Here is a 20,719-nt window from a genome sequence, read left to right as displayed (position 1 = left end):
GAGGCTGCAGCTTCCTGCCTGGACTCTCACACGGTGGTTTCTATTGTTTCAATCACTTCCAGATCAGACTGCGAAGGGGAGAGAAGGGTGCACTCATCCGGTTCCCAGCTGCTCTCTGGACTGTAATCTTCCTCTGAACTCAGTTCTGCTCCTTCTTCTGTGTCCTCATCACACGATTCCACATAGTGAGCCCCAATTGCATTGATCCCAGAGTCCTCAGAACTTGAGGGAGAAGAGCAGTGATCTATTTTTGGTGTATTGCTCTCTTTTGAAATTAAGGCATCGTGTGCAGAGACCTCCTCGGGGCTCATTTTGTGGGAATGTGGCGCTGGCTGCTTCTGCACGTAACACATCTTCCCATTAATACATTTAACCTGATAGTTGTCAATAAAGAGGTCTGAAATCATACAGTACCTTGGTGAGTCAGGGGGAAGGGGAGGCTGGAAGACAGATGCAAATTTCAAAAAATGTTCCGTGAGCGAGACTGAGATCTGAATGGTGTTTGTGGGTTCCCGAGGCCTGGCAGGAATCTCGGTGCTTGGAAGCTGTTCCACAGGGGTCATAGGCTGATACACATATTTGCCTGTGGAGACACACAAAAGACAATTAAATTCCACAAGTATTACACAAACTATATTAATGTAGCCACAATGGTTTCTTTCTGAGGACTCAGAATGTTTTTTAAAAAATATTTCAGTAACACCTCAAAAGAAACTAGTAATAAAATCATTCAACATTGTTATAATCAATTAAAAATAGAGCAGGGCATACAATAATTTTCATCTAAAAAAACTCAATATACTTTCTAAATCTTTGAGTCTTTCTAATGCCTCTGAAATAGGTAGGTGGATACTATAATCCTTATTTTGTAAACAACTTTAACTGGTTTACCCATCAAACTGGAACAAAGAATGTCCATAATACAGTATGGTGAAAATACAGGTTGTAAAACAGTATAACATACCATAAAATTATAATTCCAGTTTTATCTTTAATAATATGTTAATATATACACTTAACAAATGAGCATTATGTTCTTCCAGTTTTTATCAAAATTATGGAAGACTTTCACGTTCTAGGTTTCTGTTTTAATCAGAATATACACATACTCCTATTTACTGAATATGTTATAGCCTATTGGATTGTCCTTGACGGCTGCGGTAAGGTTTAGGGTGTGAAATGATTTCTCTCAAGACCCAAAGTTCATCAGGGGCCTCAACAGGAGGTGTTCTCCCCAGTGCCACCTCTGCTGGCGCTAAGCAATCCAAGCAGAGGCAGATACAGGGAGACAGGCCGGATGTGTCTAAGAAACCGAGTAAAAGCTACATGGATCCGGTCCTACTGTGTCCCCTTCCTCATTCTTTACTTCATTCGGCATTTAGCAAAGTCTCCCATGTGTCTAGTACTAAGGAAATACAGTTGAAAATTACCCAATCTGTAAGTCTAAAATGATTTCCAATAGAAAGCTGAAAGGGGAGGGGAAAGCGCTGAAAAACCGAGAGACAGCAGCCACAATTGTGGGCAGCATCTCGGACTTAATGTAGTCCATGTTGTATCTCCTGCACACACTTATGACAGGGCTTTTTAACCTCAGCGCTACTGGTGTTGTTGACCCGATAGATAATTCTTTGCTGTGTGGGGGCGGGGGCTGTGCTGTATACTGTGAATGTTTAGCAGCAACCCTCGCCTCTGCCCACTAGATGACAGTAGCAGCTCCTCCCCCAAATTAATCAAAAATGCATCCAGATGTTATCAAATACCCCCTGAGGGGCAAAATAACCCCTGTCAGAAGCCACTGATTAACGATATCCTCATGAGCATCTTTTTGCAGGCAAATCACTCATTGCTCCTGTTTTATTTCTTTGTAAGATTGAAAATCCTTCTAGGACAGGAATCATATTTGTAAGGAAGGCTATCTTAGGTTTTTTAATGTTAATTAAGCCATGGAAGAATAGCAATTTCAGATCAGAATTGTAAGCGGTAATTATACCACAAATCATGCGACATCAGTAATCTATTAAGATCAAAAAGCCTGCTTACATTTTTTATTTGTTTCTTGATTCCTGTACATAGCTTAGATACTGCAATTTCTTTGTAACTAAATTATTCTAAAAATATCTTCAGTTTCATCCTGGAGTACCACATGGAAAATATATGTTTAAAATTACTAAGCCTCTGGGTTCCCAGGTCTGCTTCCAAGGCTAGACATATATAATGCAAACCCTATGGTCTGATTAAAAATACAAGTTAGAAGAACCCAGTAATACCTGCCTGGGGAACTACGTTTAAAATATACCAGGTATCTTCATTTCTTTATATCTGTAAAAGAAGGTGTTACTACTTGTCAGACAGAGTTGAAATCGGGTCAGAACTAACAACTGGCATGGTTGAACCTCTGCCTCTAAGCATTGTGGATGGACATTATCAACTTAAGGGCCAAAGCAGGCCAATCTTTAAGCCTTCTTCCAAATCCTCCAGCCCCAGGATTAGAGAAACACATTCAGGCACAGAACAGAGAAGGGACTTAGAGAATTTGGAGAATTACCCTCTTATGTCCACAGAGTGGTGAACAAAACATATGGAATGAGGTTTGGTCTTTTCTATTCTTGGTCAGTGGTTATTGAACTCAGGGGGCTGTGGATGGCAGGCACTCAAGAAATGCTTGTTGCAGAATGCTGATTAAGTTCATGCCAGCCTAAGAGACCTCTGGTTTAGCTATCCACTTGTCATAGCCACAGGAGCGTCCTGGCAGATGTTTCATGCCTTCCAGAACCATCCTCAGATCCATAGGGAATAGGGCTCTATTTAGTCCAAAGATGGAAGGAAGAGAGGTAAAACCTGACTTTGGACTTCTCCAACCTCCTTTTCCTACTCCCGCTGAACCCTCCTCAACCCATCCTTTTTTTCTTTCCCTTTCTTTCTGCTTCTTCATGATTTCTTTGCTTTCTTTCCTCTTTCTTTCTCTGGTCCCCTCTCCTCCAAAGCTCTATTCTTCTTTCTTGAAGTGTACCTGGCCCGAATGTTTGTGTCCTCCCCCGAAATTCATATGTTGAGGCCCTAGTTCCCAGTGTCATGGTATTTGGAGGCAGGACCTTTGAAAAGTAATTAGATTTAGAGGACGTCTTGAGGATGGGGACTCCATGATGGGTTTATTGCCCTTGTAAGAAGAGAAAGAGACCAGAGGCCCCTTCTCTCCTCCATGTGAGGATACAGCATCTGCAAACCAGAATGAGTGCCTTCACTAGACACCAAATCTGCTTTGATCTCGGAATTCCCAGTTTCTAGACTGAGAAATGTTTGTTGTTTAACCTACACAGCCTGTGTAGCTGGACATATATAATGCAAACCCTATGGTCTGATTAAAAATACAAGTTAGAAGAACCTAGTAATACCTGCCTGGGGAACTATGTTTAAAATATACCAGGTATCTTCATTTCTTTATATCTGTGAAAGAAGGTATCACTACTTGTCAGGCAGAGTTGAAATCAGGTCAGGACTAACAACTGGCATGGTTGAACCTCTGCCTCTGAGCATTGTGGTATTTTATTATAGCAGCCTAAAGTGACCAAGACATATAGTAAAAGAAAGAGAAATGCAGGCCAGGCATGGTGGCTCACACCTGTAATCCCAGCACTTTGGGAAGCTGAGGCAGAAAGGATCACTTAAGGCCAGAATTTCGAGACAGCCTGGGCAACATAGCAAGATCCTGTCTCTAGAAAAAGGAAAGAGAAATGCATCTGGGAGAGGACGGACATATACCGCATTCCAGATTCCATTTCCTTTTACAAGGTACACCTATTAAATGTGTTTATTCAGAGCTGGGGTGACTGCCCATTGTCTGGTGACATGAGGATACAGATGCAAAGAAGGCAGAGAAGAAAAAAACAGTAAAGGTGGCCACATGAAAAAGTTGAGTAACTACCTTTCAAATATCAAGTATTATATAACACTACTGATTTGGTTATAAACACAAATAATTTCTTAAAAACTCACATTAAGGATTTAATTCTGTAAAGAGTCCAGAGGCATTGGTGCTTTGCCCTAATTTCTAGTAACTTATTGCTGTGGTACACTATGCTGAGAATCCATGCTCATAATGATAGCCCTGAAGCATTGCAAGATCCTGAATTACAGAGAGATCCTATTACGTTTACTGTACTTACTAAGAGAATAAAATGAACTAACATACTTCTTCAATAGCAAAAATTGAAACAAAGGGGTTTCTGGCCATTTAGCCATGAAATTTAATAACCACTATATTCTCTGCACGATCTTCTTAATTAAGGGTTTACTGTGTTATTTAAAGAATAAATGGATGAGAATTTTTAAAATTTAAACCCCTAAAAGGAAAAAATAATCAGAGTCAGGGCTTGGAGAAAAGCAGAGGGAGAATTAAAAGAAGGATCACTATCTGATACAGCAATTCCACTTCCACGTATGTACCTAAAAGAACTGAAAGCAGGGTCTCAGAGATATTTGTACATTCACGTTTGTAGGAGCTGCATTCACAATAGCCAAAAGATGGCAGTGACCCAGGTGTCCGCAGATGAACAGATGAACAAGGATGTTTTCTATATAAAATGCAATATTATTCAGCCTTTAACAGGAAATTCTGACACATACTCCAACATGGATGAACCTTAAGGACATTATGCTAAGCCAGTCACAAGACAAGTACTGCATAATTCTGCTTACTTGATGTACCTAGAGTAGTCAAAGTTATAGAGACAGAAAGTAGAATAGTGTCTTCCAGGAGCTGGGGCATAAGGGGGCATGGGGAGAGTTTAATGGGTAGAGTTTGAGTTTTACAAGATAAAAAGAGTAGTGGAGATGGACGGTAGTGATGGTTGCACAGTATGTTTTTTCATCCATTCAGCCAGCCTTTGTGTTTTGAGTGGGGCATTCAGACGGTTAACACTGAGTAATAGAATTGATATGGGGGATGCTGTTCTGTTCATGTTGGGTAGCAATTTTATTGCTTTTTTTTCCCTCTCTTGTGCTATAGTTTTATATGAGCTGTGAGTTTTAGTTTTTGGGTGATTTTACTCTGGTGGGTATCTATTGTGCTGATCCACATATAATGCAGTTCTGAGTATTTCCTACAGGACACGTCTGGTTGTGACAAATTCTCTTAGTGTTTGCTTGTCTGGAAAAGACTTTATTTTCTCTGTCAATTATGAAACTTAGTTTTGCAGGATACAAAATTCTAAGTTCACAGTTGTTCTGTTTAAGAAGACTGAAGATGGGACCCCAATCCCTTCTGGCTTATTAGATCTCCAGTGAGAAGTCTGCAGTTACCTTGATGGGTTTTCCTTTGTAGGTCAGTTGCTTTTGTCCTGTTGCTTGCAGAGTTTTCTCCTTTATTTTGATTTTGGCCAGGTTGATGACTATGTGTCTTAGAGATGTCCTATTTGCTATGAATCTTCCTGGTGTTAGATGATCATCTGGTATCTGGATGTCTGAATCTCTGACAATACCAGGGAAGTTTTCCTCAGTAATTCCCTCAAATAGATTTTCCATGTTTCTTACTTTTTCTTCTTCTGCCTCAGGAATACCTATAATTCACATGTTAGTTTGCTTTGCATAGTCCCATATTTCTCTAAGTGATTGCTCAGTCTTTTTTATTCTCTTCTCTGCCTCTTTGAATGACTAGGTTATCTCAAGAGCCTTGTCTTCAAGCTCTGAGATTCTTTCTTCTCCTTGGTTTAGTCTGTTGAAGCTTTCTGCTATGTTTTGAAATTCCCTAAATGACTCTTTCATTTAAATTCTATTATATCCTTTCTTATGTTGTCTAGTTCTTTAGCAATCTTTTCATTGATTTCCTGAAATTTTTTTTTTTTGGCTTCTTTTTGTTGGTTTTCAACTTTCTCTTTAATTCCATTCATTTTATTTGCCATCCATATTCTGAATTCCACTTCTGTCATTTCAACAATTTCCTTTTGGTTGGAGTGCACTACTGTAGCTCCCTTGTGATCTCTTGGGGGTGTCGAACTGTTTTGTTTTTCAAGTTGCCAGGGTTCTTTTGCTGGTTTCTTCTCATCTGAATCTTCTTGTCTCAGAGCTAATAGGGTTGCAGGGCACCTGTTCTCCTTTGCTGGGAACTCTCCTGCTTAGTTGGAAGGTCCCTAGATGGTGCTTTTGTGTCTTACTCTGGAATGCTGACCCAGCAGGGGAGGGGGTGGGCGCAATGAGAGCCTGTCGTGCAGCTGTTCTGATTTGTCCCCCTTCCCTGTGATTGCCATAGTTCAAGCCGGTGCTGGATGACCTTTGTGCAGGCTGGTGGGTTGTTCCCCAGATCATTGTGGGAAGTTGGAGTTGGGGGCTGGGCGAGATCCCTCTCCACAGAGACTGGTATTGTGTGGGGAACTGCTTTGCCCAGGATCTCCCTGCATAGGTGACAGTGGCAGGTGGGTGATGCTATCTAGGCAGTGGTTGTGGGTGACCGGGCTGTGGGTGGTGGCTCAAACGAGGTCCAGGTATAATTGCAGCTTGAGGCTGGGGGGTCCTTGGTACAGGGGTTGGACCTTGTGGTGGTTCTGCTGGCCCAGCAGCAGTGGTGGAGACTCAGGGGTGGGGTCTCGGGGTCCAAGTGCAACACTGGAATCTTGGGGACAGTTTTGTAGGCCTGATGGGAACTCTAGAGCCACACAGGCAGAGCCTCAGGCCCAGGTGCAGCGAGAGCCTCAGAGCCAGAACTAGAGACTGCAGAGGCAGTGGGGTTCTCGCCCAAGCTAGGTCCCACTGAGGCAGGTACCCAAGGCTTCCCAGGTGGTGCCTGTAGCACCTGAGGCATCACCTCTGCTCAGATCCCACACTGGAGGGGAAGGGTGGTAGGCTCCCAGTCACAGGGCACAGCACGGTATAGTGTCCACTCTGCCTGCTCCCTCTCCAGCTCAGTGGGGGCAATGCAAAGGCTACTGCTGTACAGCCAGTCCCAAGCAGACCAGGCGCTGTGCACCTGAGAGCTCAGAATGGCATCAGCTGCAGAAACCCGGGATTGGAAGCTACCAGATCCCTGCTGCACCCATGCTCCAGTGCAGTGTCTCTGCTCAGACTCTGAGAAGCTCCTTGATCAGTCCAAAAAATCTGTAGTGGAGGGAGCCCCTTCACAGCTCGGGCCACAGTGCCTGCGGGATGAGTGTGGAGCCCCAGGGCTCTCTCCTGCTGACCTTTCCAACATGTGGATGCCTCTCCACAGATCCCTTCAATCTTGCTGAATGCATCACCCCCTCATCTTCTCCTTCACTCTTAGTGTCCCCCATCGCTTCTCCGGGGTTTTACAATGTTCTTTCCGAGAAGAGCCATCCATGGGTAGGCATCCACCTGCAACTTTTGATGCTCTCCCTTGAGAGCAGCACATGTATAGGCTGCTTCTAGTCTGCCATCTTCTCCTCCCCCTAACCAGCTGCACAATACTTAATACCAGTCAACTGCACACTTAAATGGTTAAGACCGTAAACAATATGTATGTTAAGTAAATTTTGCCACAATTTTAAAAGGCTATAAAAGAGCAACATGAGGGATCTTTATGGTGATAGAAATGTTCTATATCTCAACTGTATCAATGTCAAGGTTAATACCTTGGCAACATGAGGGATCTTTATGGTGATAGAAATGTTCTATATCTCAACTGTATCAATGTCAAGGTTAATACCTTGGCAACATGAGGAATCTTTATGGTCATGGAAATGTTCTGTATCTTGACTGTACCAATGCCAATACCTTAGTTACAACTGGGGGGAAATGAATAAAAGGTACAGGGAAACTCTGTATTTTTCTTAAAATTTTATGTGAATTAGATTTTTTTCAAAATAAAAAATCTAAAACCAGGGGGAAAACGCCACGAAGGTGATGATGTACCCTTTTCAGTGCATTGTATCAGGAGGTACCTGCTGTTGATGCATTTCATTACAGATAATGTTTGTCAAGTTTGAAAACTTAATGTGGTGTCTGTCTACGTTTCTCTATTGTAAAGTTACTATTTTTCTCTTTGTGAGAGAGATTTTGAGACTATGCAAATATCCTGTTTTGCATGCCTAAGTGGATATTGTCTGCAACAACCATTACTGTGGTGTTTGTCAAACAGTGATTTTCCTATTTCCATCATTCTTTCTATATTTATTAATGGGAAGTCTGTGTAAAAGTTGCAGATGCCAGTACGAAATCACTTTTTGTCAGACCCAAACAAACTAGAACTGAGAGAGGATGATGGGGGAGGTTTCATGCTTATACGAGATAAAGACTGTCTCAAGGACTTTCTAATTCAGACAAGATCCTCTGAAAAGGACACATGTCCAGTAACAGCATCTCCACCAATAAACTGATGCCAACTCTGGCTTCGAGTCTCCAAAACTAACGAACTCTGATTCCAAGCAGTTTATGTGAACTTTTCCTTTTGCCAAAAAAGTTTTCTTTTACCCTCCCCTCTTCAGATGCATATATGGTTTGGTAGAGCTGTGCATCTTGGGTTATAATTCTCATTTCTAATTCCCAAATAAATTCAACATATTTAGAGATATTCTGAAGTTTTTTTGGTTGACATAAGAACCAAGAGCTCCTCCTTTTTCATTTATTTATTTAATTATTTATATAAGAATGGACTCATATTTATTCTATGAGTTGCTATTACTATCATCATTTCTTTTATTGTGCAAACTGTCCCAGATTTTGCTCGTGGGAGCTCCTTAAAGTTAGCTCCTGTGTCCTTTCAACATGCTCCTATCCTTGATTGAAGACTTCTTTACATCCTGGCACCGTAAGACATTACTGGTTTATTTGTACTTTTCTTGCCCCAGTCTCAGAATCAGTCATTTCTCTAAGGAGCCCTAGGTTCCTTTTAAGAATTTATACACATTCTTAAGTTTATTCTCAAGATATTCCTGTGAAGTGGGATCTTAGTTTGCTAATGACTCACTCAAATCACTCTCAGACCTCATCCATAGGAAAGTGAAGACAATACCTTATTACAGTATCTATTGCTAATACCCATTTTAAAAATAATATTAAAAATAAACCTCACAAACCCATTAATTTATCTGGTCTCTTTTAAAGGGAGTTGAAATCACTTTCTCAATAATAAAACTGATTATCCAGCACAAGTAACACAAAAACCAACTGTGACCAGTAAATGAAAAATAAATTTCATACATGTCATTTCTTTTTGGGAACCTGGCTCAACACTTCCAGCCTACAAATAAGTAACTTTCACTATTCTTTTAAAGTCTTGATTCAAATATTTCTAATTTTTCCCCCTTTAGTGTCTGGCAATAATATGTAGCATATACTCTCTTTTTACAATGCCTCAATGAGACACTTAAAAAGATTTATGTTCTCATCTTGGTTCTTTGTAATAACTCTTCTGTTTTGTTTTTTTAACCAATCTCAAGCCAATATAACAACATAGGAGTCAGTTCTAGGACACAGGCTTTGAGATATCTGTGTTCTTTCTCCAAGACACCCATTATTACTTCATTAATAAGGTTTAGATAATGCAATATTAATTTATACTGTCATTCTTTGCCATTAACTTCAACTAACATTCCAATCTGCAGCACAGTGTAATTATTAATACATAGCAGATGTATTTACTTAAGGTGTTTCTTTTGGTTGTAGAGCACAAAGGGAAAGAAAAATAAAAACCCAAATAATCATAGAAAATAAATGTATATGCCAAGTTATCGTATGTACTTTGTAAAACTATTTTTTTGATCAGTTGTACGTTTTGATTCTTAAAAGTCCTTTGGGGGGAAAATGAGCTTTTTGCCTTTGCAGATAGTTTTATGGTTATTAATAAATGTGTGTCCCACTTGACACATGAAGTACACTGCTCTCAGGGAATGCAAGGTAATTTTAATATTTGCCTAAGCAAAATATAATTAGGTAAGTTTACTGAAAAAAAAAAATGAGTGGCCTGAAGTAAACTGCATACACAGTTCAGTTCTTTGATTTTACATGGTGAATCACAATTATGTTTATTTTATTCCCAAGGGCATTCATTATTTTGAAAGTAATGTTAAATATTCTTTAGCAATTTCTGCAAGGTGCATTACTCAAGCAAAAGAACACAGTATTCATTATAATCAGTATTTTTTGTGGCCTGACCCTCAACCCTGCCCCACTGGCAGTCAATATTCCAATATTTTTATACTTTGAATTGTAAGAACATTAAAGTTCACATACTTTCTAACATGTTGAAGTTCTCAATCAGAAATTTATGCAAGAGCCTAGTTTCTTCATTTTAAAACTGTATAACTTTAGTGTGGTAGTACATGTTAATGTAAAGCTAATCCCCAGTGAGACAGACCACCAGGAGCATGGTTTATTTACTCATTTAACAAATACTTATTGAATATCTACTGTGTTTATACTACTAAATCAGATGCTACGGGGAAATAAAAAGTACAGCATGTAGTCATGCTTCTGGGGGTTTTCAAATTAGGACAGAAGATAAAAAAAAAAAATAAGAGTTGAGTAAAGCTAAGAATATATACAATAATATTCACCAGATAGTGGAATAGGATTCTAGGCTTCACTGAAGGATTTTACATGGCTACTAAAAGTTGGACCTGTATTGTAGCAAGCAGAACTGCTCCAGACCAGTTTCAGAGGCAGAATGTAGCACTTTGGCATTTGGGGTTCAAAGAGTCAACCAAGAGGGGGTAAAGGAGGATAAAGTTTGTGAGGAAGTCTGAGGCTGCATGGGGCTTGGAACGCACAGCTAAGGAGTTCAGGTTTGGTAACAATGTTACTGAGGGGGCAAGTAATAATGATAAAAGAGAATTTTAGAGAATTGTGCTGATCAAATGAAAAGAGAAGAGATGGGAATTAAAAGGTTATTACAGATTTTCAAGCATGATGCTCTGATCTAAGTCTCATGGCTTGAAAGAGGAGGAAACATAGGAGACATACCTTATGAAGGCGGTAGATCCCAGGGGGTTAAGACAAAGACTGAGGAGATGAATATACCTAGATGGGAATCCCAACACTGCACTTATTAGCTCTTTGACCTTTATGAAATGATTAATATTCCCATATTTTCAGTTCCCTCAATGTGAAAGTGGCTAGTGATATCTACCTCATAGAGTGATTGAAGAATTAATGCTTTGAAAGCATTTTCATGTTAGTAGCTGGCACACTGTAAACATTCCATTATTCTTGTTGCTTATTATAGAAAGCAGGAACTCCCTGGAGATATCTCCAAACCACTCTAGAGCCTTTCCAGGGCAACATCTGGCCAGCTCTGCCAAGGCCAGGACTTCCTATTCCTAAGTCTCTGGTATGCCCTGAATGCAAACCCAGCTTCCAGATTCAGCTCCTCCCATAAACTTCTCTCTGTCCACAGTTCTCTGCCACCCTACCTCATCACCTAGCCCCCAACCCTACAGTCTGCTTTCACATCTGCTTTTATTCCATTTTTCAAACTAATGTTTATTAAGCCTCAATTATGTGCCAGGCACTGAGATAGGCATATGGGGTTAAAATAGCAAGTAAAACAGACAATATCCCTGCCCTCAGGGAGCTTACACTCTTGGAGAGGATGCATTCTTTAAACAAACCGTCACACGAAAAGATGTATGATTATAAACCACTAAAAGAAACAGAAAGAAAAAGCAAAATCAGTGATTAGAAATTATATATTGGGATGCTTGATTTAGACTGAGGGGAGTCAGGGAAGACATCCCTGAGAAAGAGACAACATCTAGGACAGGTTGAGGATCCCTTATCCAAAATGCTTGGGACCAGAGTATTATAGATTTTTTTCCAGGTATTGGAATATTTGCATTAGGCTTATTCTGAAATCCAAAATGCTCCAATGAGCATTTCCTTTGAGCAAGACCCTTTGAGTGTCATGTCAGCACTAAAAAAGTTTTGGATGTTGGAGCACCTGGATTTTCAAATGAGGGATGGCACAACCTGTATGTATCACCTCAGGACTCAGTGGGAGTTAACCAGGCAAAGAAGAGGAGGAACAGCCATAGTGTCCAAAGCATGATGAGTGGTAAGGAGAAAGGGATGAGATGAGGGTGGTGGAGCCCAGACCATGCAGGGCCCTAGGGCCCACGTTGAGGATTGGGGGATCTTCTAAAGAAGAAAGCCATTACACAATTTTAAGGAGAGAAGGGACATGATCAGATTTGCTTTTCTACTCAACTTCTATCTGCTTCGCTCACTATCAGGTATATATAGACAAAGCTAATCCAAAGCACTAAACAGACTTCAACAATCAAGCTACCGCCCTTCTCCTAGTATCATACTGGGATCTGGATTTAAGTCAATTAGGTTCGAAATGGAATGGAGGCGGTGGAAGAAAGTAACACCAATCAATTTGTACAGGGCAGAAGCCCTTCACCAACAAATTACTATAGTCCACACTACTCCAGGCCACATTTTAATACCCTCAAGTATGGGCAGCTGGTACCCTGATACCTGTCTTTAAAATAACATTTCCATAAGCGCTGCACACAAAATAGAGAAGCTGTTCACCACACTTATGAATTCACAGCAGCCAATCTGAAAAGAGAGACAGTTAAGGCATCACACTTTCTAAACCGTGTTTAGTCCTACCTACCAAGTCTTCTCGTTTAAGGGATAGACATATGTAACAACCTTGTGCATTTTAACAAGTAACTACCAGTGGACAATTAGGAAGAAAAAGAAGTGTAAAATGCATCCCACTTACAAACTTGTTTGGGTCACACAAACATCCATAAACCCCACAAGAGGAAAGATGAATATTAAGTTGTGGGTATAGAGTGTACATAGCATAGGAGGTTCAGAGAAAAGCAAGGGCTGGAAAAGGCTCCACAGAAAATAGGAATGTGAACTGAAGAGCTAGGACTTGAACAAAAGAAAATCAAGTGGTATGCCCTGTGCAACAATGCAGAGGTGGAGAAAGTGTAGATGGGTGAGGGATGATGACGTGACCAGCTGGACTGGAGTAGAGGGCTCTCCTGTGACCCGAGACTAGTCTCTTCACCAAGATATAGGCATCCCTCAGTATCCTAAAGAGACTGGTTCAAGGACCCCCGTGGATACCAAAATCTGGGGATGCGCAAATCCCTGATGTAAAATGGTATAGTATTTGCATATAACCTATGCACATCCTCCCATATACTTTAAATCATCTCTAGATTACTTATAATACCTAATACAGTGTAAATGCTACAGTTATTATTTATATTTTATTATTTTTTTTCAAATATTTTCCATCTGTGATTGGTTGAACCACACATGCAGAATAGGCAGATAAGGAGAGCCAATTGTAATGTGGAAAGAACAAAAGATTTCCCTTGCTATAGGAAGTCAGATACAGTAAAAGCTACTCTGCTGAATAAATTGGCACAATGGAACTGCTTGAACCTGTAGACACAGGCAATTCCAGTTAGGAGAGGCCCCTTCTGGAACCAGAGAGTTCAGAATATCTGATAGGTAAGTTTGGCTGAAATAGGTCATGCTGGAAAAAGAAAATTAGAAAATGAGAACTCCCTTAGGCTTCTAGTTCCTTTTAGATGGCCAAATAAGAGTTTCATACAGTGAATATGTCTGCCTCTTTCCACTTAAGCTGGGAAGTCCTACTTATCCACCTGGAGCTATTCTGCAGCTAGTTGAATACAGTAATTGGTTAGAAAAGAGAAAGCTTAAGGGAGGCTTTTCACAAGGATGGGTCACTGGGAGTGAGACAGAGCATGAAAACCGTATGTTCAGAAAAGAATGGCTGCTGACAGGGCACACAGAGACCCAGCCAGGGGGTACTGAATGTCTACAATTTGCAGTGGAGGAGTGAGAAAGAAGTGTGATGAAGGAAAAGAGGAATAAATGGGAAAGTGGCTGGTTGTGGAAGCTACCATGAGTACAAGGTGAGAAAAGCTGCATGAGTAACACCCCCTTTTTAGTCTAAAGATGGTTGATAATAAAAATGAAAATCATTACCTTTGATATTTTAATAACAAGCCTTGACCTTATAGGTATTTTATGAGACCATCTCAGCCTCCCACCTTTTTCTGCAAAAATTACTAGTGCATGAGTTACCAGACTGAACAAAAGATTTCTAAAACTGCAGTTTGAAAAATCCATTTTGAGAACAGTGAAATCCCTACAAGGGGGCAGCAAAAGTAGAGAGCCTGGAACATGATGACTCTGATGTAGTTTTCTGCCATTCCACTAGCACACAGCTGTACAGTTCTACAGATGCCAAACAAATTATTACTAGTCATTAATTCAACGGACAAATATTGCTGACAGACTAAAGCTAAGGAAAATAGTATAAGACATCTGTCACATTTACTTATTGATCTGGGGATGAAAAGTTCAGAAATTCAAAAGAAAAGGATACTAACCAGTCAACCTGATCTAAGAAAAATAAAGTATTTGTTCTTAGTGCAGGGACTCAGGATATGTTTACTAAATTTTTAAAAATAACTGTTAAAGGTTATTTTTGTGGGGAACAGGTCTGTATGCTATTCAAGAACCTCATTTTCAAAATTATACAAACTAATGTTAGCATTTTAATAATCAGCCACAATATTCTAAATATCATGTAATTTAAAATAAAATTATTAACATTTATATATAGTTCCCGATACAATCAAAGAAAATATACTGATGATGTTTTTCTTTACTCAGGTAATAATTATCTCTCATTTCTCTTGGACCTATATACACTTAGATCAGCCAATTTCAAAATTGGTGCCACTGGAGAAATTCAAAGGATTAGGAATAAGAATTAACAAATTTAGTATTTACAGCTAAATAGTGTCTCTACTTCATTATCCATTTAACTACTCCTGAATGGGGACACAGGTGATGGCACCAAAACTCAACTTGAAGCTTTGCTCTTGAACTACTTCTTCCTCACAATAGTTAGGTTGTAAAATCTAAGCAGGAACTCACACCACAGTTGACACTGAATAGTAAAGAGAGAAAAGGGGGTCCAGTGTACAATGAGACTATGAATGTGCCAGTTGTCAATTTATTGACTCTCAGCTCCTAATTTTCCTTTATATGCCCTGCCATAATGGACAGAATTCCTTTAAACATGTTTCTTTTACAGTGTGACCCCTGCTTAGAAAAGAGGGTGCTGGACAGACACTGCAGGAGGCAAGGGCTCTCCTGATGATGGCTGCTGCAATAGTGAGGGGTCTGCTGGAACTCTGCTCCAGCCATGCACCCAGAACATGTGGTTCCCTGGCAAACTTACAGTCTTGGTCTGGCCTAGCAATAACCTTCCTGTGGCCCTCTCCACACAGAAACCAGCATTCCAAAGATCCAGGCCACACCAAGCCTGTGCTCCCTCTGCACAGCCACACCAGTAGTTCCTGATTCCCTGTGCCCCACATTCACTCCAGAGGGCGCTTCCTACTTGCCAAGCAACTGCAGACCAGTACAGCCTGGGCAAACCAGCAAATTTCTCTGCTATCCTGTGTGGGCTGAACTATACTTTCTCCAATAAAGACTGAACCCTAACCTTGGTGAGGGGTATTTGTCCCTCCTCGACAGAGAATTTCCTTATATCTTTTTCCCCTTTTTATATGTATACATTCATGGGGTACAAGTGCACTTTTACTACATTGATATATTGTGGTGAAGTCAGGGTCTTTATATCTTAGTCACAGATTTCTTAGAATTTTTATTTTTATATATTTTGTTACAGATTTATTTATTAAAGTTTAAAAATATCTTATATTAAACTTCTTCCCTATTTAATCCACTGTGTAGTGTCTATCTCCTGATTGGACTCAAACTTGATTCAATGACCAAGGTCAAGGTGTGGGATTTCTTACAGTAGTAATTTTCTGATTGAGAAAATGTAAGCATTAAGAAATTGTTTCCATCAGTTCATGAGTGGATTAACAAAATATGGTATATGTATACCATGCAGTACTACTTAACCATAAAAAAGGATGAATTAATGCCTTTTGCAGCAATTTGGAAGGAACTGGAGACTATTATCCTAAGTGAAGTATCTTAAGAATGGAAAAACAAACACCACATATACTCTCTAATAAACTAGAACTAACCAATGGGCACAGAAGTGCACAGAGGGAAGTAGAGGTCACTGGAAATCAAGCAGGGGGGGAGGGAGGAAGGGGCAAAAACACACCTAACAGGTACAATGAACACTATTTGGGTGATGGGCATTTTTATAGCCCTGACTCAAGCCATGTAACAAAAATATTTGTACCCCCTTAATATTTTGAAATAAAAAAGTTTATATATTTGAAAGCTATACTAATAAAGACTGTATCAAAATGCTAATAATTCTTTAGATGTTTAAAATTGGACAATTGCTAATTAATTTTAACAAGTTTGATATTAATGGAGCAAGATTTTAGAAAAATACATTCTAAAACCTATGTTTTGAAGAACATTGCCTTTACTACTTGAATATAAGAGCTCAATAATTAATGTCAAAAATAACTAAGATAAACAAAGCTTATTGAATAAGATTATTCTTCCCCAAAGGAATGACATGTAAAATATTGAACTAAAAGTGCTTTTCCTGAAAGAACAGAGGAAAAGAATTCTAAATCCAGCCTTTATAATAGATGAACATATGTTAATCTTAATTCCAGAATGAAAAACTTCAGCAGGTACGTTGAGAGTAACATTTAGTAGCTGTCTGAATGAGAGCAGAGCATCATGGCTGGCCAAGGATAACACAGCTCTTTTCCCTGGAGCCTGGAAAAAGACAGCCTTTGAAGAGAACAATAGAGAAAGGAAGCACCCCCGCCTGCAAAGCATGTGGAACATAAAAGACAGAATCAACCATCTGAGAAAAGAAACCCTGATTTACATGTGAAGTTCTAGACAAAATTGGAGCAGTATATAAAACCAACCTAAGGCAATCAGCACTGTGATGGGCACTGCAGAGCTTTACGCCTATTTGTTCACATTGTACATGTAGAAATTTATGTTTATAGCAGACACATTTATAGTTTTAGCCTACTACCACATCAATGAGATTTGGTAATATGACAATGTAGAAAAACATAATTTTAAAACTTCATCATACGCATAAAAATCTTATCACTTGAAAATATAAGGGAAAAAAGGTAAGGCCAGCAAAAATATGACCCTTGCAGGGAAAACACTAGCCTGCAGGGAAAAGTCTATGGCTAAAACACATTGCCAGGGTCACCAGCCCGACAGCAAAGATGAAGCATGTCCAGGTACAGTTCTGGATGTGCCCAGACTAAGCAACTAAAACCATCCTGGGAATTGTCTAACTATGCAAATGGCTGGCTAAAGAGGTCCCCAGTTATCCTTGAAAGCAGCATCCCAATTGGGGAAATTTTTAAAAATGTATTGCTAATAAAGAATCACATAGGATTTCCATGAATCCTTTGCAGACCATGAGCCCAAAATGCCAGCTGAGATCTTCTTGATGTGTTTCAAATAAAGAGATTAATGAAGCTTTTATTGCTTCTGTCTAGAATACAAGCAGGCCACATTCTATTAAAACAAATATGAGCTAGAGTCCATTGATTAATGCTAATAATTCAGAACATCTACAGTTTTCCCATTAAATCTCAAAGCATTACAAAATGATGTGATGAAGGCAGAAAGCATCCTCCTTTTCAGTAAACATTTTTATGAACCCACAGAGGAAAAATATGTATTCACGTATTATACTGCCTGAGGAAACTAATTTCAAAACTACTCATTTTACTCCTGGATGTGTGATGGTCAATTTTATGTGTCAACTTGGAGGGTGTTTTTGAATGAGATTAACATTAAATCAGTGAACTCTGAGTAAGCAGATTGCCTTCCATAATGTGGGTAGGCCTCATCCAATTAGTTGAAGGCCTGAGTAGAAGAAAAGGAACAGCTTCTTAAGCAAGAGGAAAATCTCCAGTAGACTGCATTTGGACATCATCCACACCATCCGCTCTCCTGGGTCTCCAGCCTGCCGGCCTTCACACTTCAACTGAAACATCAGCTCTCCTACGTCTTTGCTTGCTGGCCTTCGGACTGCAACTGCACCAATGGCTCTCCTCAGTCTCAAGCCTGCTGGCCCACACTGCAGATTTGGACTTGCCAGTCTCCATAATCACATGAGCCAATTACTTACAGTATAGCAACCAATCTCTCTCTCTCTCCCTCCCTTTATATACACACACATACGTACGTGCACACACACGTGTGTGTGTGTATGTGTATGTATATGTATGTTGTTTCTCTGGAAAACACTAATACAGTGGAACTCATTTTACCTGCAGTGGTGATAAGATATTGTCATGGCAATACAATCAAATATGATCAACTTTAATTTCCACTAATGGACAAAGAAATGTACCCAACCCTTTAAGTGCTCTTTTTCCTTGATGAGACCACTCATAAAGGAGATCTTCTACCTCATTTTCAGATGGCTTTCAGACTAGCTGGCAAGAGGCAACACTGAGAATCCCTAGTCTTCTGCCAAGGGCAAAGACTCTGGTGGCTCCAGGCTCAGTGAGGCTAGAAAAGGTCAGCATTACAACCAGACAGTGTAGTGTGTAAAGGGACGGCGTGCATAAGGGCAAAGATCTTAATTATGGCTGGAACAAGAGGTAGGTGTGAGAAGGAAAAGAGTCCAGGGAGATAGGCAGAAACCATGCCACAAAAGGCTGTGTATGCCATGCTACAGAGACTACATCTGAAGATTTTATCCAGGATGTAATGCAGAGTCACTGAAGGATTTTAAGTGAAGAGGAGAGATGTCAGAGCATATTTGTATTTTAGAAAGACCACTGTCAGCAAATGGAAGAAGAATTAAAGGGTCAGGAAGACAACTGAGGTTGCAGAAGAGAAATGAGTAAGAGCCTAAATTAAGGTAGTAGCAAAGGAGCAGGATAGGAAGGGATAAATTCTGCAAGACTTGATCATTTGATATGTAAAGTAAAGGAGAAGAAAGGGTCAAAAGTTATTCCCAGGTTCCTGGTTTGAGCAAATAGGTAGCTGGCAGTACCAACCACCAAGTTAAGAAATATAAATGGAATCCCACTTCTGGGAAAGACAGAGTAGCAGGGACCAGAAAAAACAACAGATAAAATATATGAAACAATGGTTTTCAAGGCGCTGTACATCAAACAACAACAACAAAAAGTTCCTCTGAGAAAAAGAAAACAAAAGGGATAAATTCTACAAGTTCTCAAACTTAATACCTTGAGACTATTTCCTGGCAACAACACAGGGATGAGGAGCCCAAATGAAGCCCAAAACACTAAAATAAGAAGACAAAGCTGAAAGTCCAGGAAGACAAGGGAAGTTAAGAGTCTCACAGAGTAGAGCTGCACAAAGAGAGAAACCCAGAGATTTTCAGAGGACCCCCTTGAGTATTCAGTAACATATTGATGAGTACATGCATATGAGGAAACTAATGAAGATTAGGAAAAGAACCGTCTGAAACAGTTCCCACCACTTACATAGAGCTGTTCCCACAGGCACATTAGAAAAACTTGTAATTTCTAGGACATTAGGGACAATACTCAGGAAAGGCTTGCCTGAGTACTGGAGGAAAATTAGCCCTAGAGTAAGCATAGCTCCTGACTTCTATAATAAAACAAAAAAGCAAAACCTGAAAGGATCAAACTGTTTCCAATTGACTGCATACCAGAACAAAGCTCAAGAATGTTTACAGGAATACAAAAATACCCAGCAACCAACAAGGTAAAATTCACAATGCTGGCAACCAATTAAGATTACCAGACATATCAAATAAGGAGAAAATACAACTTACAATGTGGAAAATATAAATCAATCAAAATCCATCCAGAGTGGGCCTCCCAGGTGGGTGGAGGTCACGGCTTTGTCTTTGGCAGAGATGGGATGATTAGAATTATTAATTGTAGTTAAATGACAATAGCTTAGAACTGAGGGCCCTCCCTTTAAAAGTTCTATATTTCTGCTTATGTACAGGAATTTGGACACTGAGATGATAGTCTGCCATTTACCTCCTTTGCCATCAAAGTAATAAATTTCTCTTTCCTTCTCAAAAAAAAAAATCCATCCAGAATTGACACAGATGTTAAAATGAGCACAGACACTAAAATAATTATAACTGTATTCCATATGTTCAACATGTTAAGTAGATGATGACGTAACTGGATATCCATATGTAAAAGAAAAAAATTAAACTCCCATCTTACACCAAATATAAAAATTAACTCAAAATGGATCACAGCTCTTAAACATAAGAGCTAAAACTATGAAACTCTTAGAAGAAAATATAGGAATAAATCTTTATAACCTTGAATTAGATCATGTTTTGTTAGATGTGACACCAAAAGCACAGATAAAAAAATAAATTTCACTTCATCAAATCAAAACCCTTTGTGCGTCAAAGGCCACCATCAAGACAGTGAAAAAGAAATATTTATTAATCCTACACACAAGGGACTTGTATCAGAGTATATAAAGAACCTTACAACTCAGCAATAATAAGACAATCTAATTTAAAAGTGGACAAAGGTATGAATAAACATTTTTCTAAAGAAAAAATACAAATGGTCAATAAGCACATAAAAACATGCTCAACATCATTAGACATTAGGGAAATGCAAATCACAATCATAATAAGTTAGCACTTCACACCCAGTAGAATTACAATAAAAAAGACAACAAAAAGGGTTGGCAAGAATGTGGAGAACTGGAACTCTGAGACATTGCTGGTGGGGATGTAAAATGGTGTAGCCACTTTGCGAAAGAATTTTGTGGTTTCTCAAAAAAAAAAAAAAAAAAA

General features: G+C 39.5%; 1 protein-coding gene across 1 annotated transcript in view; it reads right to left on the bottom strand.

The window, feature by feature from the left end:
- The window catches only part of LOC105807426 (chromosome unknown open reading frame, human C3orf70), a 92,735-nt gene continuing 72,016 nt past the window's right edge, over positions 1-20,719 (bottom strand). The window contains exon 2 of the mRNA XM_012640808.1: positions 1-583. Coding sequence (XP_012496262.1) covers positions 27-583 — 557 coding nt within the window. The 3' untranslated portion in view covers positions 1-26. The remainder of the gene's footprint in view (positions 584-20,719) is intronic.

Source organism: Propithecus coquereli, unplaced genomic scaffold (genome assembly GCF_000956105.1).
Source record: "Propithecus coquereli isolate 6110/MARCELLA unplaced genomic scaffold, Pcoq_1.0 Scaffold10, whole genome shotgun sequence".
Taxonomy (NCBI): domain Eukaryota; kingdom Metazoa; phylum Chordata; class Mammalia; order Primates; family Indriidae; genus Propithecus; species Propithecus coquereli.
The sequence above is the reverse complement of the archived record's forward strand: the minus strand, read 5'-3'. Positions and strand labels throughout refer to the sequence as shown.